At 43.0% G+C, this 26,956-nt stretch overlaps 1 protein-coding gene across 1 annotated transcript in view; it reads right to left on the bottom strand.

Moving 5' to 3' along the window:
• Window positions 1-26,956, bottom strand: part of stk10 (serine/threonine kinase 10) — a 57,074-nt gene that overhangs the window by 29,226 nt on the left and 892 nt on the right. The window contains exons 2-3 of the mRNA XM_024394978.2: window positions 10,995-11,159; window positions 961-1,009 (exon numbers count right to left, since the gene is read on the bottom strand). Of these exons, the coding sequence (XP_024250746.2) occupies window positions 961-1,009; window positions 10,995-11,159 (214 nt within the window). The remainder of the gene's footprint in view (window positions 1-960; window positions 1,010-10,994; window positions 11,160-26,956) is intronic.

Below are 26,956 nucleotides of genomic sequence, written 5' to 3'. Positions count from 1 at the left end.
GTTGAAAATGTATATATGCCTTAATTTCTCAAAAATATAGACTCTTCGATTTAATTTGACACCCAGTTCAACATGCTCATATGAAGTTAACTTGTCGGTGCTCATCAGTCCTTTTACATGGAAACTACCAGGGGTGTCCTCTCCATCTGCGCTTAGTGTTTTGCAACAATAGTAGATCCATTACAGCGTGACGTCACTTGGCCTTGTTCGCCAATTATTTTATAATAAAGCAATATTCTTAAGAGCAACAATGCCTTGGCAGTTGCAGCTATGACCTGAGGTATAGAATTTGAAACATCAAATGGGAGAGGCGGGAAGATTATGAAAGCAATGTTCTAAGGGAGAGAGCACAGAGCACATACCCATGAAGCACCACGCTGTCTACAGTACTGTGGGGTCTGGAATTATTGACACCCTTGATAAAGATGAGCAAAAAATACTGCATAAAATAAATAACACAAATACTGACCTATATTGTATGCATTTTTGGGGAGAAAAATTATATTATTTTATACTAATACAATTTCTCAGATAAAGTAATAAAAATCTCTAAAATAGATGGGAGAAAAATGATTGGATCCCCTGTTTATAAATACTTCAGCACCCTCCTCTTGCATTGTGAGGATAATGACACTGAGCCTTTTTCTAAAATGTGTTATGAGATTGGAGAACAATGGGAGGGATCTTAGAAAATTCCTCCATACAGAATCTTTCTGGATCCTTGATATCTTTTGTCTGCGCTTATGGACTGCCCTCGTCAGCTCCACGTTGGCCTGTCGAAAGAACAATCGATGTGCAGAAAATACCTCATCTCTACTACAAAATATGGTGGTGGATCTTTCATGTTATGGGGCTATTTTGCTTCCAATTTAGCATACAACATAGCTCAGAATTTGAAATATTTTTTGCTCATCTTTATCAAGGGATCCAATAATTCCGGACCCCACAACGTCTTCGTACCTAACATCGTTGCGTCCACGGCTCCTCCGGGGCAAAACTCAATCATGATCTGTGTGGACAAAAGAGGAAAACAGTCAGTATTGGGATTTACAGTCTTATCAGGAAATAAACTGAATACAAATGTATCAGAAAATACAAACTGAATATAAATTGAATATAATTGTATCAGGAAATACAAACTTCCTAAGAGGGAAGAGGGATTCCATGGAAAGTCACATTTTCTAGAGAACCATCAACATGACGCACTTTAAAGTCACAGGCATATGTTAGTAGCTATTGTTTGACTTTTACTGTGATCACTTCAGAAGCTTCCCAGAGAAAAGGAAGCGGGGTAAAGAAAGAAGATGTATTAAATGGAGGGGGGCTGAGAGGAGACGAGAGGGAAGAGAAGAGAAGTGACAGGTAGTAGCCTAGCTGCCTTCAATCTTACTGAGATACACTGGTCTCTCTCTGCTGTATGGCCCTGAGAGAATGTCTGAAATCTAGAGAAGAGAGCGAGACAGGAGTTGTAGGCAGTAAGGCCTCTTGGAACTCAGATAACCTGTACAATAAAAGACAGCACATGTCAGCAGCAGACGCCTGACGCTGCCCAGTCACCAGGAGATTAACCAACAGCTCCCTTTCTAGTTGTACACTCCTGTCTCTGACATCTGTGTTGAAAGCCCTCTCAATCACTCTACAATGCCTCGTGTCGCTATAGGCGATTCTCACCGTGGCCGTACAGAACAGCACTACAGTCAGTGTGTGTTTAGCGATGGATGCGATAACAGACTGTCACTGTAACATAAACCAAATACCTTCCCTGCCAAGGTGAAACAGCAAGAGCTGAGGAAAGGCAGAAACAGAATACAAAAAAGCCCACTGACAACAATCCTGTGCATCTGCACTGTCAAAGGCTACTTATGAACGAGTCATGCAAGTCAAAAGGGGGCCGAGCACAATAAAGCCAGAGTAGAAAGGTGTTTTGATCATATTCCACATGACTTGAGGGTTGATGGAGTACAGTAACTTTAACATACCGACGTTGTTTAAGGGATTCTGAGTGCACCTCAAATTTTCAAAGAGATGTGTTCACGTGCATGTTTCTTTATCCAAGGCACTCCGATGGCTTGTCACTGTTCATCAACAGCATACATCTCTCACTGTTACATAATCCCCTGACAATTGAGTAACACAGACTAGGTCTTGTGTTACCATAGAAAAAAAAGGCCCTCTCCAACCCATTAATGCACCTCTGTGCTATAACACCATTGTCAAAGCAACAAAACTAATGGAGGACTTACAGGTAGTCACTGTACATAAGTGGACACACACACACACACACACGACTCCATCCCCAGCCGAGGGACGTGCCCATGTTCCGGTCAGTCTTGGCTAGCCTCCACAGTAAAACAAGGGCGTCTTATGAGGCATAAGGTGATTTTAAAAAGTGGTGTTTGTGAGGCCTTGTATTAACATTGGATCCATTGGAGTTTGAGGTTCATTTGTGGTTTTTCCTAAATCCCTACTTATCCTTTCATCAACAAATACTTCAGATGTGGATGACAAGCTAGGTAAATAGACTTAGAGGAAGGCATACCTGGTACAACCTCAACATTGACTGTGTCCACTGAATGCCATTCAAATGACTACATGATAAACACCTACTGTAAAATGCTTTATCAGCTTGGGGTTTTATGTATAGACAACAGGAAGTTTTTAGTGGAATCTAAATGATAATTATATCTATCGCTGCTACTGTAGGTAAATCACAGCAGTTTTCTCCCTTTGAGGGAATGTTGGCATGGTTTCCAGATGACAAGAGCAATTTTGCACTGGGGAAAGATGTGATCCAACTGGTCAGACCGCATATAAACTACAGCCTGTATGTTCCTCTTGGAGAGAACTATCTTAATAATTGATGACTGTTAAAAGATGCCGTTTCACTGGCTGAGCCCTCTGAGTTTATGCCACTGACTGCTCAGTCAGGCAAGTTAAGTTGAGCTGATGCAGACTTGCAACCACTGTGTGAGATACACAAGTAAACTGGCTTAGGTAGCACCTTGGCGACATTGACGTGGTATTTAAGTTCACACAACTGTGTACCGACAGCGACAGTGATTTCCAACCTCATGTTCTAAGAAATCTCCCGGACATCTTTTCTCCATCATGAAAAGAATCAGCATTATGCATAGTGACACTTTGGGAATTGAATAACGTTCCAGTGATAGACAGGTAAAGGTTCTAAAATTGGTTTAGGACCCATTTAGGTCAAAAATGTGTCACCCTTGAAGAACATAATTCAGAGAAAATACATATCACATTCTATAAGATTCGATCTTGGGTTCTGTACACACAGACATACAGACACACAGACATCCATTCAAAAGTTTGGGGTCGCTTAGAAATGTCCTTGCTTTTGAAAGAAAAGCACTTTTTTTTGTCCATTAAAACATCAAATTGGTCAAAAATACAGTGTAGACATTGTTAATGTTGTAAATGACTATTGCAGCTGGAAACAGCATATATTTTTATGGAATATCTACATAGGTGTACAGAGGCCCATTATCAGCAACCATCACTCCTGTGTTTCAATGGCATGTTGTGTTAGCTAATCCAAGTTTATCATTTTAAAAAGGCTAATTGATCATTAGAAAACCATTTTGCAATTATGTTCACACAGCTTTAAACTGTTGTTCTGTTTACAGCAGCAATACAACTGGCCTTCTTTAGACTAGTTGAGTATCTGGAACATCAGCATTTGATTACAGGCTCAAAATGTAAACAAATAAACGTTCTTCTGAAACTCATCAGTCTATTCTTGTTCTGAGAAATGAAGGCTATTCCATGCAAAAAACTGCCAAGAAACTGAAGATCTCGTATAACACTGTGTACTACTCCCTTCACGGAACAGCGCAAACTGGCTACAACCAGAATAGAAAGAGAAGTGGGAGACAACTGAGAAAGTACATTAGTGTGTGTAGTTTGAGAAACAGATGCCTCACAAGTCCGCAACTGGCAGCTTCATTAAATAGTACCCGCAAAACACCCGTCTCAACGTCAACATTGAAGAGGCGACTCCGGGATGCTGGCCTTCTAGGCAGAGTTGCAAAGAAAAAGCCATAACTCAGACTGGCTAATAAAAACAAAAGATTAAGATGGGCAAAAAGAACACAGACACCGGACAGAGGAACTGTGTGTCGCCTCTTCACTGTTGAAGGAAATGTCTAAGTGACCCCAAACTTTGAATGGTAGTAATATATAGTTGAATTCGGAAGTTTACATACACCTTAGACAAATACATTTAAACTCAGTTTCTCACAATTCCTGACATTTAATACTAGTAAAAATTCCCCGTCTTCGGTCGGTTAGGACCACTATTTTAAGAATGTGAAATGTCCTAATAATAGTAGAGAGAATGATTTATTTCAGCTTTTCTTTCTTTCATCACATTCCCAGTGGGTCAGAAGTTAACAAACAATTTACCAAACACTAATTGAGTGTAACTTGGGTCAAAAGCTTTGGGTAGCCTTCCACAAGCTTCCCACAATAAGTTGGGTGAATTTTAGCACATTCCTCCTGACAGAGCTGGTGTAACTGAGTCAGGTTTGTAGGCCTCCTTGCTCGCACATGCTTTTTCAGTTCTGCCCACAAATTTTCTATAGGATTGAGGTCAGGGCTTTGTGATGGTCACTCCAATACATTGACTTTGTCCTTAAGCCATTTTGCCACAACTTTGGAAGTATGATTGGGGTCGTTGTCCATTCGGAAGACCCATTTGTGAACAAGCTTTAACTTCCTGACTGATGTCTTGAGATGTTGCTTCAATATATCCACATAATTGTTCTGCCTCATGATGCCATCTATTTTGTGAAGTTGCAGCAAAGCACAAGGCAAGTCAGTTAAGAACAAAATCTTATTTGCAATGACGGCCTAGGAACAGTGGGTTAACTGCCTGTTCAGGGGCAGTTAACCTTTCGGTTACTAGTCCAACGCTCTAACCACTAGGCTACCCTGCCACCCCATTATGGCCAAACAGTTCCATTTTTGGTTCATCAGACCAGAGGACATTTCTCCAAAAAGTATGATCTTTATCTCCATGTGCAGTTGCAAACTGCTTGCTTTTTTATGTTGGTTTTGGAGCAGTGGCTTCTTCCTTGCTGAGCAGCCTTTCAGGTTATGTTGATATGGGACTCATTTTACTGTGGATATAGATTCTTTTCTACCCGTTTCCTCCAGCATCTTCCCACAGTCCTTTGCTGTTGTGCTGGGATTGATTTGCACTTTTCGCACCAAAGTACATTCATCTCTAGGAGACAGAACGCGTGGTCCCATGGTGTTTATACTTGTGTACTATTGTTTGTACAGATGAACGTGGTACCTTCAGACATTTGGAAATTGCTCCCAAGGATGAACCAGACTTGTGGAGGTCTTGGCTGATTTCTTTTTGATTTTCCCATGGTGTCAAGCAATGAGGCACTGAGTTAAGATATGGCCTTGAAATACAGCCACAGGTACACCTCCAATTGACTCAAATGATGTCAATTAGCCTATCAGAGGCTTCTAAAGCCATGACATCATTTTCTGGAATTTTCCAAGCTGTTTAAAGGCACAGTCAACTTAGTGCATGTAAACTTCTGACCCAATGGAATTGTGACACAGTTATGTGTGAAATAATCTGTCTGTAAACAATTGCTGTAAAAATGACTTGTCATGCAAAGTAGATGTTCTAACTGACTTGCCAAAACTATAGTTTGTTAAGAAATTTGTGGAGTGGTTTAAAAATGACTTTTGATGATTCCAACCTAAGTGTATGTAAACTTCCAACTTCAACTGTGTGTGTGAGATGTACATCTCTATATAGATATAACCCCTTATAGATGTACATCTCTATATAGATATAACCCCTTATAGATATAACCCCTTATAGATATAACCCCTTATAGATATAACCCCTTATAGATATAACCCCTTATAGATATAACCCCTTATAGATATAACCCCTTATAGATATAACCCCTTATAGATATAACCCCTTATAGATATAACCCCTTATAGATATAACCCCTTGGCAGAAAGCACAGCGTTGATTTCCACTGCTACACAAATGATACACTACTTTACATTTCTGAGAAGGATTTTAGCTCCACAGATAAATTATTAGACTGTATTAGTGATTTAAATACTTGGATGGCTCACAACTTCCTCCATCTAAATCAAGCAAAGACCGAGGTACTTATTGTTGGGGCCATAGCACAGAGAGAGAATCTAGTCACACATTTTAATTCACAGGCAATAAAGACCAAACAGGTTAAAAAAAACTTAAAAACTTGGTGTTATTTTAGATTCTGAACGAAAAAAATTTTTAAAAACACATTAGGAATGTGATCAAATAGCTTTTTACCACTTGAGGAACATTGCCAAGATGCGGCCGTTTCTCTCTCAACCTGCTACAGAGAAACTCATCCATGTTTATTACAAGCAGGCTTGACTACTGTAATGCTCTCCTGTCTGTTCTACTCAAGAAAGACACTGGTCAACTGCAAAACATACAGAATGCTGCAGCACAGGTACTGACCAAGACCAGATGGAGAGCACATATTACACCGGTTTTAAAGTCTCTGCACTGGCTGCCTGTGAGTTTTAGAATTATTTAAGATTCTTCTATAGATTTTTTAAAATCAATCCATGATTGTGCACTCCAATACAATTCAGACATGCTTTTAAGTTCTGTACCCAGTAGGTCCCTCAGGTCCTCTGGCACTGGCCTTTTAACTATCCCAAAGCCTAGGACCAAGACGCATGGAGAGGCAGCCTTTAGTTACTATGCCCTCAGACTCTGGAATAGCCTGCCAGAGTACCTGAGGGAGGGCAAAACTGGGGACATATTTAAAAGAGATCTTAAAACATGTCTTTTTAGCTTTGCTTTTCCTCAGGGTGCTTTTTAGTTGTTCAGTTTGTGTCACTCTTTTGTTTTTTAATCTTATGTTTGTTGTGTAGTAAATATTTAAGCTTTTATTTAATAGTTTTATATTTTCCTGTTAAGCACATTGCATTGCATGTCTGAAATGTGCTGTATAAATAAAGCTTGATTTGATGGTACATTACAGTACGTCCTCAGGATGGATTCAGAATGAAGAACAGTAATACAGACAACACGTTGCTCTACGTGATGTACTGTAGCTCCACTGAGATGGTGGGTAGAAGGGAGTGAGATAGTGAACAAAAGAGGATGAGGGCATATTTACAGTAAACGGAGTGGCGCTGTGCTGGGGGGATAAAAACAAGAACAGGGACCCTACACGGACATCATTCACCTCCTGTTATATGGTTCCTCTCCCAGTCTCCATCTCTACCTCTGCTTGGTATCAACTGAACAGAACACAGCAGCATTTCTTTAGACAGAGCCCTCTCTTCATCAAGAGGCAGCCTCAAGGAGATATACTTATTCACAAGGAATAAATTATACATACTAATTACACTCTGTCTCACAGTGTGCAGTAGGGTTTTGTGTTGGCCCTAGGAGTGGCAATAGACTACACTGACTGCACACTAGACACACCATCCATCTGTTAACACCTACTAATACAGTTCTAGAGTTTATTATTGGTTGATCTCCAGATGAAAACATTCATGGCTGGCTGCAGTCCCTCAACTAATAATGAAGAACCTAACTGGTCCTGTAAGCCTGGGTCTTTTTGATAGATCAGAAGTTGGCTAGTTAGTCAAGATAGAGTGATTACAGAAGTGAACAAAAGCTTATAAATGGTATGTGTGTCTGCTTGTCTGCACCCCTGTATGTCTGCGCCTCTGTGTGTCTGCTGTCAAATCAAATCAAATGTATTTATATAGCCCTTCGTACATCAGCGGATATCTCAAAGTGCTGTACAGAAACCCAGCCTAAAACTCCAAACAGCAAGCAATGCAGGTGTAGAAGCGCCTCTGTGTCTGCTGTCTGCGCCTCTGCGTCTACTGTCCGTGTGCGCGCGTCTACTGTCCATGTGTGTGTGCTCGCGCGTCTACTGTCCGTGTGTGTATGCGCGTCTACTGTCCGTGTGTGTGTGCGCGCGTCTACTGTCCGTGTGTGTGTGTGCGCGTCTACTGTCCGTGTGTGTGTGTGCGCGTCTACTGTCCGTGTGTGTGTGTGTGCGCGCGTCTACTGTCCGTGTGTGTGTGTGCGTCTACTGTCCGTGTGTGTGTGTGCGCGCGTCTACTGTCCGTGTGTGTGTGTGTGTGTGTGTGTGTGTGTGTACTGTCCGTGTGTGTGTGTGTGCGCGTCTACTGTCCGTGTGTGTGTGCGTACTGTGTGTGTGTGCGTGCGTCTACTGTCCGTGTGTGTGTGTGTGTGTGTGTGTGTGTGTGTGTGTGTGTGTCTACTGTCCGTGTGTGTGCGCGTGCGTCTCTGTCCGTGTGTGCGCGCGTCTACTGTCCGTGTGTGTGTGCGCGTCTACTGTCCGTGTGTGTGTGTGTGTGTGTGTGTGTGTGTGTGTGTGTGCGCGTCTACTGTCCGTGTGTGTGTGTGTGTGTGTGTGTGTGTGTGTGTGTGTGTGTGTGTGTGTGTGTGTGTGCGCGCGTCTACTGTCCGTGATCATGTCTCTGTGTGTATGTCTGTGTGTTAATGTCAGCAGTCAATTAGCTACCCTACGGTAAAGGCCCCCTGTTTCTCACGCTGTGGCTGGAAAACAGATTGTTCCTAAATGAGAACAAACAGCCTTCTCTCTCTCCCCAGAGCAGAGTAGGTGGGCAGTGGAATGTGCTCTCCAGCTGAAAGAGGGGGGTTTCTGAGGCCCAAAGCCCAACTGCCGGTTCTCTTCAGCAGAGACACCCCACCCAGCCTAGGCAGACTGGCATCCTCCAGGGATCGCACATCTTTAGTCATCCCCTTGGCACTGGCCCTTGGCCAGGGAGAGGCAATACTCTCACTTTGTGGTGCCGGTGTGTGTGTGGAAGTGTTATGGTCAGACAACTCATCCCCACCCAGAAACATATTGGGTTGTTCCGACACTGGAGAGAGAGAGGCCAAACTATAACCTGATTCTTTCTGATGATATCCAAGTATGACATAGTTATATTGTGTCATCTAAACCACCGATCTAACACAGCCATTAGCATAAATAAATAGTGGGAAGTGGTGTATAAGTGAGCACTGCCTCTGGCTACTCACTCTGGAGGAAATAACCTGGGCCTCTTGAATAAGATCACATTGATGTCGGACTATACTGCCCATGTACACTCAATGATAGGCTGCACCATTTTAAAATGTAGAATAGTTGAGAACGAGATCAGAGAGAAAACTGAAACCCAACCAAGGACACACACAGACAGGAAATGTGTGGTTGGAAAGCTGTACGTGTATTTGCACACGGCCCTTTATCAAAACACAATGAGCTGACACAGTCTCGATGCAGAGGCCTTGTAGAAAGGAGAATGTACCTTTCGCACTATGGAATTTCAGCTATGCCATAGCAGGGGTGCAACAAGCCTCGGGGTTTTGAACAGCTGGGTAGGGGGAGCAGTAGACCTGCTGCCATGTACAAGGTGCCCCAACACTGCACTCTCTCATCATACCCCACTCCTCTGTCGGTTGACCTTCTACTCTGAACCCTATGAGAGATGGAATCGTTGTGTACACAACCATTTAAAAATCGGTATGAGGCTGGAATGAAATGTAGAAAACTCTGGGTATCTACTTGGTCTGTAAGAACCACACTTAAAGCTGCACTATACAGACACCGCTCCGACTATTTCCTGGGTGCTACAATTGAACTAGTTTGTTTAATTTCAGTTTAAACTGCTGTGAAATATCACCCAAAAAGCTACATAATGCAGGTTTAAGATACTCTACACTTTCGCCTCTATGACCATTTCAACTCAGCTAAAAGCCAAAGTGATGTAAAACTGCTGTCGAGTTGAGTTTATACTGCACTTATATCCAGGTCACGGTTTCAAAAGGTCACATTCGGTCATGCAATGATAGTCACAAAAATACTATAGTCAGATAAATAATTAATCGTAAACGTCAGAATCCAACCCAATGTGTATCACAGTTCAGAATAACATAACATTTTGCTGCAGTATGAACAGTGTGTATCAGAATAGCATCAAAGTGTTGCTGCAGTATGAACAGTGTGTATCAGAATAGCATCAGTGTTGCTGCAGTATAAACAGTGTGTATCAGAATAGCATCAAAGTGTTGCTGCAGTATGAACAGTGTGTATCAGAATAGCATCAAAGTGTTGCTGCAGTATGAACAGTGTGTATCAGAATAGCATCAGAATAGCATAGCATCAAAGTGTTGCTGCAGTATGAACAGTGTGTATCAGAATAGCATCAAAGTGTTGCTGCAGTATGAACAGTGTGTATCAGAATAGCATCAAAGTGTTGCTGCAGTATGAACAGTGTGTATCAGAATAGCATCAAAGTGTTGCTGCAGTATGAACAGTGTGTATCAGAATAGCATCAAAGTGTTGCTGCAGTATGAACAGTGTGTATCAGAATAGCATCAAAGTGTTGCTGCAGTATGAACAGTGTGTATCAGAATAGCATCAAAGTGTTGCTGCAGTATGAACAGTGTGTATCAGAATAGCATCAAAGTGTTGCTGCAGTATGAACAGTGTGCTAGATTATTTGTTTTAACAATAACGTGTTGGCTTGTGACCATTTTCTTTTTTTGCTACATTTCGTAATTTCTAGGATACTTGATGTCCGGGACCAGCATGCTTTATAAGGTCACCAGTGTTGGTCTTGGAAGACACGGGCAGATCACAAAGTACATGCAAAATTGCAGTGTATTCAATAATGAGAGAGGGAGAGAGGAAAAAAAATCTCCTAGAGGGAGGAAGTGAACGATCTAGCTAGATCCTCATAGAATCTATGAAGGTTCACCATCAGGTTAGGTCAGAACCTATTCTGTAATAGAGGGCTCTGGAATGGATCAGACCATTGATTTGGCTAACGGTTTTGGGAGTTCCACTACAAACTCCACAGGGTCCAGTTCCGGCTCACCGTCGGCACAGTGGCTCATGGGTGGCCCACAGGCGGCCCGGAGGTCTTACCCAGAGCTTGGCGTCGTGGTAGAAGGCATCTAGCAGCTTGACAATGTAGCGGTGGTCACACTTGGCCAGGATGTCTATCTCCACCATGTAGTCCTCCAGCTCCTCTTCAGTCTTTGTCTCAATCACCTTGGCCGCAGCCAGCGCTCCAGTCTCCTTGTTTTTGGCCTAGAAGATTAAGGAGTCAACATGTCAATATTTACACCATCATGTCCTCATTTAGTGTTCATGAGATGAAGGATATCGAGCCATTTATACATTCATTTAAAAAGCCTTCTCACTTTGACTTTCCATATATATTTTGCTTTGCGATTCTACCCTAACAGGCGCTATTATCTATTGGGTGACTGGTAAATGTCAAAAGGTCAGCACACAGGAAGTAGGCTACAGGCATAATTTCTGCACATGGGGGCTATTTAAATAGACTACACGAGGACAGTGAATTTTAATCAGAGGGTATATTGAGTAATACTAAGAAAAATCATAGGTGGGGCCCGGCCGTGGTGAACTAGTAGGGGCGTGAGGAAGGAAATTGAACTTGCGAAAACCACCCCGTTTCGAAATGAACTTCCGTGTTTTTCTCATGTGACTACAATTGAAAAGGTAGTGAAGACATCACAAGTCTCATATATTGCGAAATAAGCAAATGGACTTCATGGAGTTGAAGTTACTAGTCTTATAGTGTATTAACATTATATGTTACACATTAAATACTGGAAACTAAATTTGACAATATAGGTTGGACTTCAAAAACCATATCTGGGCCACCGCCCTCCCACCCAATGAATTCCTCAGTGTGTGTGTGTGTGTCCAAGACTTTCTCATGGAAATAAACCTTAATCAAAACCCTAGCAGAGAAAGTTTTACTTAATGGCTTAAAAAGCACAACAGGAAAGGAACCTGCACACCCTGTAAGAGCTAAGGAGGAGGAACCACTGTAGCCATGCAGTCAGCCAGCCCATCCATCCACATTGACAAGGCACTACAAATGAGTTAGAAACACTGTCCCTGACTGCATGATAAACCAGCATCAGGAGGGGTGAGTAAAGTGGTGACCACATGACAACAGACAGGAAGTACAGGTCTCTGTCAGAGGCTATAATTCTGAGAATGAATTCATCTAGGTTAAACAAGTTGTGCTCTGGGAAAGGTGTGTGGTCTCTACATAATGGTGTGTGTGTGTGCGAATGAGAGCAGAGAGAACAAAGACTGAGACAGAGAGAGAGCAACAACCAAACATTAAAAGAGAAAGGATGTTGTGAGTTAACAATGGGAGAAAAAGAGGTAAAAGTCGAGACGTATGTCTTTATCTATAGTATAGGCGGATAGATCTACACTGAGTCTACCAAACATCAGGAACACCTTTCTAATGTTGAGTTGCACCTCCTTTGGCCTCAGAAGAACCTCAATTCGTCAGGCATGAACTCTACAAGATGTCAAACAGGGATGCTGGCCAATGTTGACTCCAATGCTTCCCACAGTTGTGTCAAGTTAGCTGGATGTCCTTTGGGTGGTGGACAATTCTTGATACACATGAGAAACTGTTGAGCGTGAAAATCCAGCAGAGTTCCAGTTCGTGACACAAACCAGTATGTATGCCTGGCACCATACCCCATACCGTTCAAAGGCACTTAAATATTTTGTCTTGCCCATTCACCTTCTGAATGGCACACATACACAATCCATGTCTCAAATGTCTCAAGGCTTAAAAATTATTATTTAACTGTCTCCTCCCCTTCATCTACACTGATAGTCTTGAGCAAGTGAGTGAGTGAGTGAGGATAGCTCAAACTATTCCCAATGACCTGGAGATGCGAGGCTGCAGACTAAACAGCCTGGTGGGGTCCAGTGCCTGAGGGGTCTGTGGGAAAACATCTGGGTAAACAGTGTAGTCACGCACACGCCTGGAGACACTGGCCTACCATAATTACAACCCTGAGAGTTCCCGAAGATGGAATAACTCCAGGGCCGTTTTTAAATGAGGACTCCGTTTTTCCTGGAAGGGTCACATGTTTAGGAAACTTAACCTTTGCATACAGTGTTTGACTGGAAAGACATCTGACAATGCGTATCTGACAATGCGTCGCAGAGCATTTGCATTTCATCACCACATCCAGGAAACGGCTCTGCTCCCACCACGGAAACCCCCATCTCAGAGTCAACAAAGGGCCCGTTAGGTCACAATTCCCGCTTAACGAGTCTGCATAACCAAGCTTGCTAACCCCGCACTCTCTTTCCACCCCTCTCTCTTTATGACATTCTGAGGCTTGGAGAAAGGTGCACACTGCTCGTGCCTGACTGGGAGTCATACCTCTTTTCCACTCGCGTCTAGTCTGCCTTGTAAAAGGCCAATCCCCCACCCTGCTCTGCAGCTCAGTGAGAACACTACCCAGGAATGTGCTTCTGGGCTTCAGTTGAGTTGGGGGGGATGTGGAGAGACGGAGAGATAGAGCATCTTCCCATCTGTAAGTCTGTCTGTCTATGGGGGAGGGAAGGGGCTGTACTGTACACAGAAGAAATGACACTGAAACGCCTCATTGTGCCTCACAAGGGAGCACTGACTTCCTGGAAGGCATAAAAGGCTCTGCAGTCTCTCCACTGGAGGAGGAGGAAGAGTGGTGCTGGGTGAGCATAGAGCTGTATACTCACACTAACCTGATTGTACTAACAGATAGAAAAACTGGCTTACAACACCACCTCTTCCTCCTCTCCATTATCACAGCAGAGAACAAAGCAGTGCTCTCTAACCCAATCATCCCACTGAGGAACAACAAAGCTGTGCTCTCTCTAACCCAATCATCCCACTGAGGAACAACAAAGCTGTGCTCTCTAACCCAATCATCCCACTGAGGAACAACAAAGATGTGCTCTCTCTAACCCAATCATCCCACTGAGGAACAACAAAGCAGTGCTCTCTCTAACCCAATCATCCCACTAAGGAACAACAAAGCTGTGCTCTCTAACCCAATCATCCCACTGAGGAACAAAACTGTTCAGTAGATTGTTTTGCCCAACATTTCCATGGATGTCAGGGACAACTAAACGTCACAGGCCCCTCTTTTGCTATAGCCCACCTGTCTGTGACCGCCTGTTGGTGTCCCTTCATGGGAGAAGTCACTCTTCCTCTCAGTGCTCCACAAAAGGTCAAAGCAGTAAACGAGGGATCAGCTTCTTCTCCCCTGCCTCTGGGGTACGTGATGAGAACACACACAGATCCAGTTAGTGGAGTGATGTTCACTGGGCAGATTACAACACCCTGGCTGTGAAAGGAGATGAGCAGACACACTGGGCTCAGCGGGTGGTGCGTGTCTGCTCTCTGCTGCTGCTGGCACAGCCTCCTGGGGCCAATCACTTCCAGGTTGATCGCAGAATACAGTACAGTAACCATGAAGCGGTGTGCCAAGGCGTGGGCCTGCCTGCATGTACACTGTACTGTGCACTTTGCCAGAGTGCACATGCACACAGGCTGACAGGACACTAATCCCAGCCCCAGCCCATCTCTAGAGAATGTGTGCTTAACCTTTGCCCTGGCATTAAGATGTACAACCCTGAACATTTCTCTGAACAGGAATGTCATGTCTAGAATTCTTGTTAACATTGGGCTGCCTAGTAAATCTTAATCTCCCTCTGAAGATGACTCAAATCAACTTATCATTATGAAAAATACATCTCAGACAGCTTTGGGTTTGGGTCCTGGGAACACCAGGCTTGTTTGTTTGATTCTCATATAAGAAGCATATCAGGTACAGATAAGAGATGGGCAACTACCCACATCCATACCAACCCCCTCGTGACAACGAAGATTAAAACACATGATTTATGTTAATTTCCTGCATTTCTACACATTTTGCCATGGACAGAGAGAAGATTTAGCAGTTTTACATCTAATTCCATGCAATTATACACATTTTGTCATAGGGTGGAGGCAAATGTTTGCATTTTTAATATATGATAACTGATGATCAATGGGCCCCACCCCGGTTGGGGCCCAAATAAACTGCTGACGCACAACCAAATTTCAAAATTGTACACATAACTGTCAACAGTAAGTTGAGACCCTCGACAGAGTGTAATTAGTCCACAGGCATACAAAAGGAAAAGACCCTCGACAGAGTGTAATTAGTCCACAGGCATACAAAAGGAAAAGACCCTCGACAGAGAGTGTAATTAGTCCACAGGCATACAAAAGGAAAAGACCCTCGACAGAGAGTGTAATTAGTCCACAGGCATACAAAAGGAAAAGACCTCGACAGAGAGTGTAATTAGTCCACAGGCATACAAAAGGAAAAGACCCTTGACAGAGAGTGTAATTAGTCCACAGGCATACAAAAGGAAAAGACCCTTGACAGAGAGTGTAATTAGTCCACAGGCATACAAAAGGAAAAGACCCTCGACAGAGAGTGTAATTAGTCCACAGGCATACAAAAGGAAAAGACCCTCCCGTCTATTTACAGAGAGTGTAATTAGTCCACAGGCATACAAAAGGAAAAGACCCTTGACAGAGAGTGTAATTAGTCCACAGGCATACAAAAGGAAAAGACCCTTGACAGAGAGTGTAATTAGTCCACAGGCATACAAAAGGAAAAGATTCCAAAAAAAACTACGACAGAGAGTGTAATTAGTCCACAGGCATATGAAAAGGAAAAGACCCTTGACAGAGAGTGTAATTAGTCCACAGGCATACAAAAGGAAAAGACATAAGGATGCCTCGACAGAGAGTGTAATTAGTCCACAGGCATACAAAAGGAAAAGACCCTCGACAGAGAGCGTAATTAGTCCACAGGCATAGCCAAAAGGAAAAGATGGCCTCGACAGAGAGTGTAATTAGTCCACAGGCATACAGCGGGGTGAAAAAGGAAAAGATCTTTATGGCCTTCGACAGAGAGTGTAATTAGTCCACAGGCATATGGGGGTGTTGACAAGTTTTGTTGCGTTGAGTGTGAGGTTATTTTCACATGGGGGCAGTTGCTGTATGCGTTAACAGTCAGTCGCTTGAGATAAAAGCCTTGATCATGCGTGTGGCTATCATCCCAGTCTATTTATCAAAAGTAGGTCTAGGATTCTGCATAAAGCCTGGCAGAGTTCTCTATAAGTACAATGAACATAACATTTGAAATGCATTGTATCCTACTGAACAGAAATAACAGGATACTAACTATCCTAGCTATTGATTAGTGTTAATTGCTACTGTTATGTTGCTGCTGTACATAGATGCGTCCCAAATGAAACCCTATTGCATTTATAGGGCACTAGATTTGACCAGGGCCCATAAGGGCTCTGATAAGTACTGCACTATATAGAGGGGAAAACATCTATACAATTGCTTATTGCAATATTATTTTGGACGATATTGTATAGATTCTTTGACTCCAAGTATCGATTTATAAAAATAAATAAAACACGTATGGGGTTTGAGAGCTTGCGCTTTGTACTTGAAGAGCAATCGTTGTAGAATTTCCGGGCCATCAGTTTTTCGACATGGCATGTTGTAGTCTGGTTCTAGATAATGCCATCAGGGAATTGAAGCCAACATCCTCTACCATTGACAATGGCTGCATATCAACTACATTCATTTCTGTAATCAGTGCTGTCATTTTCTCACTCAGTCCCTTATTGCACCTCTTGTGTGTGAAGCTGTCTAATGTCTGTTGTGTGGTGCCTGTGGTGCTGCCAGCAATGATTTGGGTCTCACAGTACGTCTCTTTCATATGGTTAATTAAGCCATATGGTTAAGTATATGTAATGTCATATGGTTAAGTATATGTAATGTCATATGGTTAAGTATATGTAATGTCATATGGTTAAGTATATGTAATGTCATATGGTTAAGTATATGTAATGTCATATGGTTAAGTATATGTAATGTCATATGGTTAAGTATATGTAATGTCATATGGTTAATTAAGCCATATGGTTAAGTATATGTAATGTCATATGGTTAAGTATATGTAATGTCATATGGTTAAGTATATGTAATGTCATATGGTTAAGTATATGTAATGTCATATGGTTAAGTATATGTAATGTCATATGGTTAAGTATATGTAATGTCATATGGTTAAGTATATGTAATGTCATATGGTTAAGTATATGTAATGTCATATGGTTAAGTATATGTAATGTCATATGGTTAAGTATATGTAATGTCATATGGTTAAGTATATGTGTCACATGGTTAAGTATATGTAATGTCATATGGTTAAGTATATGTAATGTCATATGGTTAAGTATATGTAATGTCATATGGTTAAGTATATGTAATGTCATATGGTTAAGTATATGTAATGTCATATGGTTAAGCATTGCACCTGTACTACCATTACTGTACCTCAATTCCACCTTGGAAAGTTTGCATTTCACCACCTTCTCATGTAATGTTTCAAAAGTATTGCCATACAGGGCTTGCTGTCATTTGCCTTTCTCAATGATAATGATGTGCGGAGTGCTTTATATCCGTGGTAAATCATTTGAAAGATGCATATCTCTTCTTACTAACATTAAAGCATTGTTGCGTTATTCGTTTCCCTTTTCCCTTTATGACGATCGAAACCTGTTAGTGATCCCAAGTTTAAAAGTTCACACCCCTAGTGGACAGTGTTGTGCCATCTACCTGCCTTTTCTCTTTCCAATGGGGACATTCTACTTCTCTTGTGTTACATGAGCTGAGGATTATACATGGTTGAATTCTTACTGTAGCTTTATTTACAGTTGTTCTGCATGGGTGTAGGACACAGCAGACAAGTTCAAATGCTGAACCCCAGAAGGAATAGTGCTGCTGTCTGAGGATGTGGGGGTTTTGCTGTGAGGTATTGTGAAATGTTTCAAGCTCAGAACAGTGAAGAACTCGCTGCAGCACGTCTCTTAGGATAGGCTCTGAACATAGAGCTGTCGAGTCAGTACTGATGTAGGATCTTCATTTGATCACCCTGTTGCAGGAGAATGTTCATGCAATGCAGGAAATGTAAAACATGTAGTGTATTCAGGGTTTATAAAGGCTTCTGAAGTTTATAATTTCAACTTTGAAATTACAAACTTGATTTTCCCTTAAGAAAAATGTATCAACCCCTACAAAAAAATTCACAAAAAAATTCATTATAATCCAAATAATAATAATTCACATTTTGTTTTACTGCAGGATTATTTTCCTGCTGTAGCAAACAGGTTCAAATTAAGATCCTACATCTGTATGTATGACTAAATAGAACATAGTCCAGTACATTTTCTGTGTCTCAGGGGGAGAGGGGCATGCAAAAAACACTTTTCTATTTCACACCTGTACAGGTTACCACTTGTACAGAACAGTGAAACAGGACAAAAAAAAAACCTAACTAATAAAAACATTTAAATTATTATTTGTATATGTGTCTACTAACTTGATGAAAATGTGAAACATAGACTGCACAAAAGGCATGTGTTATTTGATTACTTTAGCAGTGCGGTTACATCATGTATTGTGCTTTGCCTCTGATATAGGCTAGCGTCAATGTATTTCAAAACCACTAAATCAGTTATGACAAGTTTAACTCACGATGTTCTCACAAAACATTACTCCCTCGCCCACACTCCAACTCAGACAGTCACCAAGGCAACCTGCCACAGACATACCGACAGGGGGCTGGGAAGTCATGGGGGACGAGCCTCTACAGGAGAGCGTGGTGAGTGAGAGAGCGTCACAAAGGAACGTGCTGTCCACACCCATCCAGGAGAGCACTTATCAGCCAGGCCGGCCACAACTGGGCCCCACAGATTACCAGCTCTGGTAACATCTCCACCACGGCACCCTAGTCCCTACATATTGCACTAGTACTTTGTGTTCAAAAGTAGTTCACTATATAGGAAATAAGGTGGCATTTGGGGTGTATTACTCAGGTAATGCTAGACGAAATAAGGCTACTAGGAACACTTACAGTACCAAGCAGCAGCAGCCAGGAAGCCTGCGCAGCGGCACGTCCCATTAAAAAGTAAAGGGAACCTTTCAGCACTTGTGCCTAACGGTTTGGCGGTGGCCGTACAGATAAAAAAACATCCTGTGACATACGGGTCAGCAGGAAGTTGGACATGCTCCTGTCTCAGCAATAGTCTACACATGGGGAGATTTATGTACAGTACCAGTTAAAAGTTTGGACTACTCATTCAAGGGTTTTTCCTTTACTTTGACTATTTGATACATTGCAGAATAATAGTGAAGACATCAAAACTATGAAATAACACATATGGAAACATGACCGAATACAAACAGTGTAGCTATTCCCTCCGCAAGGCAATCACACAAGCTAAGTGTCAGTATAGCGACAAAGTAGAGTCGCAATTCAACGGCTCAGACACAAGAGGTATGTGGCATGGTCTACAGTCAATCACGGATTACAAAAAGAAAACCAGCCCCGCTGCGGACCAGGATGTCTTGCTCCCAGACAGACTAAATAACTTCTTTGCTCGCTTTGAGGACAATACAGTGCCACTGACACGGCCCACTACCTGCGGCCTCTCCTTCACTGTAGCCAACGTGAGTAAAACCCTTGCAGGGCTGCAGGCCCAGACGGCATCCCCAGCCGCGTCCTCAGAGCATGCGCAAACCAGCTGGCTGGTGTGTTTACGGACATATTCAGTCAATCCTTATCCCAGTCTGCTGTTCCAACATGCTTCAAGAGGGCCACCATTGTTCCTGCTCCCAAGAAAGCTAAGGTAACTGAGCTAAATGACTACCGTAGCACTCACTTCCATCATCATGAAGTGCTTTGAGAGACTAGTCAAGGACCATATCACCTCCACCCTACCTGACACCCTAGACCCACTCCAATTTGCTTCCCGCCCCAATAAGTCCACAGACAACGCAATTGCAACCAGACTGCCCTAACCCATCTGGACAAGAGGAATACCTATGTGAGAATGCTGTTCATCGACTACAGCTCAGCATTTAACACCATAGTACCCTCCAAACTCGCCATAAAGCTCGAGACCCTGGGTCTCGACCCCGCCCTGTGCAACTGGGTACTGAACTTCCTGACAGGCCACCCCCAGGTGGTGAGGGTAGGTAACAACATCTCCACCATGCTGATCCTCAACACTGGGGCCCCACAACGGTGCGTTCTGAGCCCTCTCCTGTACTCCCTGTTCACCCACGACTGCGTGGCCATGCACGCCTCCAACTCAATCATCAAGTTTGCAGACACTAGTAGTAGGCTTGATTACCAACAACGAGACGACCTACAGGGAGGAGATGAGGGCCCTCGGAGTGTGGTGTCAGTAAAATAACCTCACACTTAACGTGAACAAAACAAAAAGGAGAGGATCATGGACCTCAGGAAACAGCAGAGGGAGCACCCCCCTATCCACATTAACGGTACAGTAGTGGAGAGGGTAGTAAGTTTTAAGTTCCTCGGCGTAAACATCACGGACAAACTGAATTGGTCCACACAGACAGCGTGGTGAAGAAGGCGCAGCAGCGCCTCTTCAACCTCAGGAGGCTGAAGAAATTCGGCTTGTCACCAAAAGCACACAAACTTTTACAGATGCACAATCGAGAGCATCCTGTCGGGCTGTATCACCGCCAGGTACGGCAACTGCTCCGCCCACAACGGTAACACTCTCCAGAGGGTAGTGAGGTCTGCACAACGCATCCCCGGGGGCAAATTACCTGCCAGGACACCTACACCACCCGATGTCACAGGAAGGCCATGAAGATCATCAAGGACAACAACCACCCGTGCCACTGCCTGTTCACCCCGCTATCATCCAGAAGGAGAGGTCAGTAAAGGTGCATCAAAGCAGGGACCGGGAGACTGAAAAACAGCTAAGTCATCAGACTGTTTAACAGCCACCACTAACATTGAGTGGCTGCTGCCAACATACTGACTCAACTCCAGCCACTTTAATAATGTAAAAAAGGATCAAAATGTATCACTAGGCATTTTAAACAATGCCACTTTTATGTTTACATACCCTACATTACTCATCTAATATGTATATACTGTACTCGATACCATCTACTGCATCTTACCTATGCCGTTCTGTACCATCACTCATTCATATACACTGCTCCAAAAAATAAAGGGAACACTTAAAACAACACAATGTAATTCCAAGTCAATCACACTTCTGTGAAATCAAACTGTCCACTTAGGAAGCAACACTGATTGACAATAAATTTCACATGCTGTTGTGCAAATGGAATCGACAACAGGTGGAAATTATAGGCAATTAGCAAGACACCCCCAATAAAGGAGTGGTTCTGCAGGTGGTGACCACAGACCACTTCTCAGTTCCTATGCTTCCTGGCTGATGTTTGATCACTTTTGAATGCTGGCGGTGCTTTCACTCTAGTGGTAGCATGAGACGGAGTCTACAACCCACACAAGTGGCTCAGGTAGTGCAGCTCATCCAGGATGGGACATCAATGCGAGCTGTGGCAAGAAGGTTTGCTGTGTCTGTCAGCGTAGTGTCCAGAGCATGGAGGCGCCACCAGGAGACAGGCCAGTACATCAGGAGACGTGGAGGAGGCTGTAGGAGGGCAACAACCCAGCAGCAGGACCGCTACCTTCGCCTTTGTGCAAGGAGGAGCAGGAGGAGCACTGCCAGAGCCCTGCAAAATGACCTCCAGCAGGCCACAAATGTGCATGTGTCTGCTCAAACAGTCAGAAACAGACTCCATGAGGGTGGTATGAGGGCCCGACGTCCACAGGTGGGGGTTGTGCTCACAGCCAAACACCATGCAGGACATTTGGCATTTGCCAGAGAACACCAAGATTGGAAAATTCATCACTGGCGCCCTGTGCTCTTCACAGATGAAAGCAGGTTCACACTGAGCACATGTGACAGACATGACAGAGTCTGGAGACGCCGTGGAGAATGTTCTGCTGCCTGCAACATCCTCCAGCATGACCGGTTTGGCGGTGGGTCAGTCATGTTGTGGCATTTATTTGGGGAGCCGCACAGCCCTCCATGTGCTCGCCAGAGGTAGCCTGACTGCCATTAGGTACCGAGATGAGATCCTCAGACCCCTTGTGAGACCATAAGCTGGTGTGGTTGGCCCTGGGTTCCTCCTAATGCAAGACAATGCTAAACCTCATGTGGCTGGAGTGTGTCAGCAGTTCCTGCAAGAGGAAGGCATAGATGCTATGGACTGGCCCGCCCGTTCCCCAGACCTGAATCCAATTGAGCACATCTGGGACTTCATGTTTCATGCTATCCACCAACGCCACGTTGCACCACAGACTGTCCAGGAGTTGGCAGATGCTTTAGTCCAGGTCTGGGAGGAGATCCCTCAGGAGACCATCCGCCACCTCATCAGGAGCATGCCCAGGCGTTGTAGGGAGGTCAAAAAGGCACGTGGAGGCCACACACACACACACACACACACACACACACACACACACACACACACTACTGAGCCTCATTTTGACTTGTTTTAATAAGGACATTACATCAAAGTTGGATCAGCCTGTAGTGTGGTTTTCCACTTTAATTTTGAGTGTGACTCCAAATCCAGACCTCCATGGGTTGATAAATTTCATTTCCATTGATAATTTGTGTGATTTTGTTGTCAGCACAGTCAACTATGTAAAGACAAAAGTATTCAATAAGAATATTTCATTCATTCAGATCTAGGATGTGTTATTTTAGTGTTCCCTTTATTTTTTTGAGCAGTGTATTTTTATGTACATATTCTTCATTCCTTTACACTTGTATAAGGTAGTTGTTGTGAAATTGTTGGGTTAGATTACTCGTTGGTTATTACTGCATTGTCGGAAGTACAAGCACAAGCATTTCGCTACACTCGCATTAACATCTGCTAACCATGTGTATGTGACCAATAAAATTTGATTTTAGTAGCCCAAAAAAAGTGTTATACAAAATCAAAATATATTTATATTTGACATTCTTCAAAGTAGCCACCCTTCGCCTTGATGACAACTTTGCGCACTCTTGGCATTCTCTCAACCAACTTCACCCGCAAAGCTTTTCCAAACGTCTTGAAGGAGTTCCCACATATGCTGAGCACTTGTTGGCTGCTTTTCCTTCACTCTGCGGTCCAACTCATCCCAAACAATCTCAATTGGGTTGAAGTCGGGTGATTGTGGAGGCCAGGTTATCTGATGCAGCACTCCATCACTCTCCTCCTTAGTCAAATAGCCCTTACACAGCCTGGAGGTGTGTTTTGGGTCATTGCCCTGCTGAAAAACAAATTATAGTCCCACTAAGCGCAAACCTGATGGGATGGCGTATCGCTGCAGAATGCTGTGATAGCCATGCTAGTTAAGTGTGCCTTGAATTCTAAATAAATCACTGACTGTCACCAACAAAGCACCCCCACACCTCCGTGCTTCACGGTGCGAACCACACGTGGAGAACATTTGTTCAGCTACTCTGAGTCTAACAAAAGACACGGCAGTTGAAAGCAAAAATCTCAAATTTGGACTTATCAGACCAAAGGACAGATTTCCACCAGTCTAATACCCATTGGTAGTGTTTCTTGGCCCAAGCAAGTCTCTTCTTATTATTGCTGTCTTTTAGTAGTGCTTTCTTTGCAGCAATTCAACCATGAAGGCCTGATTCACACAGTCTCCTCTGAACAGATGTGGAAAATGTCTGTTACTTGAACTCTGTGAAGCATTTATTTGGGCTGCAATTTCTGGAGGCTGGTAACTCTAATGAACTTTTCCTCTGCAGCAGAGGTAACTCTGGGTCTTCCTTTCCTGTGGCGGTCCTCAAGAGGCTTCTAAACAGCTTCTTCCCCCAAACCATAAGACTCCTGAACATCTAATCAAACGGCTACCCCTCTTTTACACCACTGCTACTCTGTTATTATCTATGCATAGTCACTTTAATAACTCTACCTACATGTACATACGACCTCAACTGGTGCCCCCGCACATTGACTCTGTACCGTTACCCCCTTATACAGTCTCACCATTGTTATTTTTTCAAAAGGTTTTGACATTTTCCATATTGATTGACCTTCATGTCTTAAAGTAATGATGGACTGTCATTTCATTTTGCTTATTTGAGCTGTTCTTGACATATGAACTTGGTCTTTTAACAAATAGGGCTATCTTCTGTACACCACCCCTACCTTGTCACAACACAACTGATTGGCTAAAACATATTAAGAAAAGAAATTCCAAATTAACAAGGCACACCTCTTAATTGAAATGCATTCCAGGTGACTACCTCATGAAGCTAGTTGAGAGAATGCCAAGAGTCTGCAAAGCCGTCATCAAGGCAAACGGTGGCTACTTTGAATTTGTTTAACACTTTTTTGGTTACTACATGATTCCATGTGTTTTTTCGCAGTTTTGATGTAGAAAATGGTTTAAAAAAAAGAAATTCATTCCAGGGTTTAAGTGTGTCCAAACTTAGACAGGTACTATACCTCACCTCTAGTCAGGGCTGACTGTGACAGTGACTACGATGTCCTCCTTACCATCTGGTGACAGTGACAGGCCAATAGGGCCATAAACCTGAGCATGATACAGGGATAACCCCATGACATGGAAAACCTGAGACCATGTCAACAAAGCCCTGTTGTTTACCCCGATGTGTACAGCAAACACAGATCATGAGGCCAATGGCCCCTCAGATCTTCTCCAATAGGTTTTGAGGAGGTGGTGAGAAGAGAGGCGGTGAGGAATCTAGGATTAGTTGAGACAGAGCCTTAAGTCTACTCACTGTGGACGGAGCTTCTTCTCTTCCCACAGACTGATTAGTCAGTAGCCTGACGGGCATACAGGAAGTGCTTCCATCACTCTCCCGGCCTACAGCTTCCCTCCTGACCCTGACTACTCCTCATGCACTCCAGGACAGCCAAACTGTATGGGGGCTGGAGATCACATGTAGCCAGGGAGGAAGGATGTAGAGACTGTCTATTATCACGTTTCCATTGTAAGTGTCGAAATTCCAAAGATGCCTTGTAGTTTACTCAATTTTATTCTCAGTCCTGGGTAAGGACAAATTATTAAGTATTTCCCAGACTGACAACTGCTTAGTCATTAGCCACTGTCAAGGTATGTCAAGGTATACCTGCTACTTCAGGAGGTTTATTTTTGCGGTGGCGTTAACTGAAGCCATCATTCATCTATAAATCAGGGTGGCTCATGCCACATGGTTTTCGCTCACATGCCAGTTCACAATGTATGAGTGTGTGCACTGTGCCCTGGCCCGGCCTCACTTCTTCCACTGACCCCCAAAGGCACTCACTGTACTACACTGGGCACGAGCAAATACTTATCCTGCCATGTTGCAAAGTGGGGGCTAAAAGAACCAGATTAAACAGCGATCGAACACAAAACTACAGTTGAGTTTGGACAAAGCAAACAGGGAAGGCTAATAGTGGGGTGTCCTGGGGGATCCAAATGGAGTCTCGTTAAGATAACATCACAACAGGATGATCTGTCTGGATTGGCCTTCTTTTTTTTGGTTGGTTATTTTATTCATTCTACCATTTAAAAAAAAATAAGCACACATTAAAAAAAAAGCCATACATGCACATGAGTAAAATCAGTGAGGATAACACACAATAAAAACACTTATTTCCATTGTAGTCCTCTTGAGACAAGATGTCTAGGCAAGATGGAACAGGGTTAAACACAGTATGACAGCGAGATAATAAACATAAAAACAGAGGATGACATCTATCTCAACATTGCGGTTACATCATATAGGTACATTCATATTGGCACAGAAGACAAACTGTTTTTATTTTATTTATGTTTAAAGCTGCCCAGAGAGGATGTTGTTTTTATGCACAGAGGCAACTCATTAGATCAGAGTGTGCTGCCCATCAAAAGAAAGTAATCTCTCTCAAAGTTCACAATAAGTGGTGAAAACAATCAGCACAAACAAACATTCAAATATTATCATTCTAGTTGTAGTCTAGCGTCAAAATGATTACGAAGTTAGTGATGAGAGGTGACAGAGGTTAAATGTGCATTGAACTGTGCAAATCCAGGAACTCCCTACTGTGCGTCCCTCAGCACTTTGAAATGGTCATGTATTCAAGACATTTCTCCTTCTGCCAGTCCAAATGTTCAGGGTGTGGTAAGTAACCATCTCTTACTCTTGATGATAACGAAAACCCACTTGACACTTGTTCACATCAGAAAACTTTTCTTCATATCAGAAAGTGAGCATTTCAAGTGTACATCAACAGGAAACTAACAGATCACCTAGTTTATAGGAACTAGTAAGACATGTAGGTAAGCAGGTTAGAATGCATCATTTGGTGATGGGCCAATTTAATACGGTAGTAATAAAACCTAAACAATCAAATAACTTCATTTGCTGACATGGAAACATCTGGTCCAAGTGGCAACATGAATACATTTGATGTCACAAGCATTGGTATTTATGATAAGCTGTGGACTGACTCAATCAACATTAATTAAACATTCATTTGTTTACCTACGATCACGCTAATTTGCTCACTCAGATGAACTAAACACTTCACAAATGGGTTGGGTATGACTACAGAAAGATCAGAATAAAGTCATTTTAAATGTCATTCAGAAATAGGGCACATAATGTTGCTGGTAGTATGCATTTCAAAGGCAGATGAAAGTCTCTGAAATTGCATGTTTCCCCCATATTATTTGCATATAAACTTTTTTTCCCTTGAGATTGATAAACCACGTTGTTTGAGATGGATATGAGTGAACCGGTTTTGACAGCCCAAATAAGAAAAATGCCATAATTGCCAGCACAGCACATCTGTTTTCATATAATTGTGTGGTGCCTACAAATAATTTATAGGCTGACAAATAGGCAGAGGTACTATCAGGGGAGTCATGCACCCCACAAATCTGAGGGGGCACAAAGTATGTGAGGATTGCTTGGGGCTAGGCCTGACCATAGATTGGAGAATGTTGCTAGTCTAACTTGATTGATAGCCTGAAATAACTTATTGGTATCTAGTTAGGAGGTTAGTAGATTGGGAACTATCTGAGCTAACTTCATACAAGTGCTAGGTGGCT

This window comes from Oncorhynchus tshawytscha, linkage group LG30, assembly GCF_018296145.1.
Source record: "Oncorhynchus tshawytscha isolate Ot180627B linkage group LG30, Otsh_v2.0, whole genome shotgun sequence".
Classification (NCBI taxonomy): Eukaryota; Metazoa; Chordata; class Actinopteri; order Salmoniformes; family Salmonidae; genus Oncorhynchus; species Oncorhynchus tshawytscha.
The sequence above is the reverse complement of the archived record's forward strand: the minus strand, read 5'-3'. Positions and strand labels throughout refer to the sequence as shown.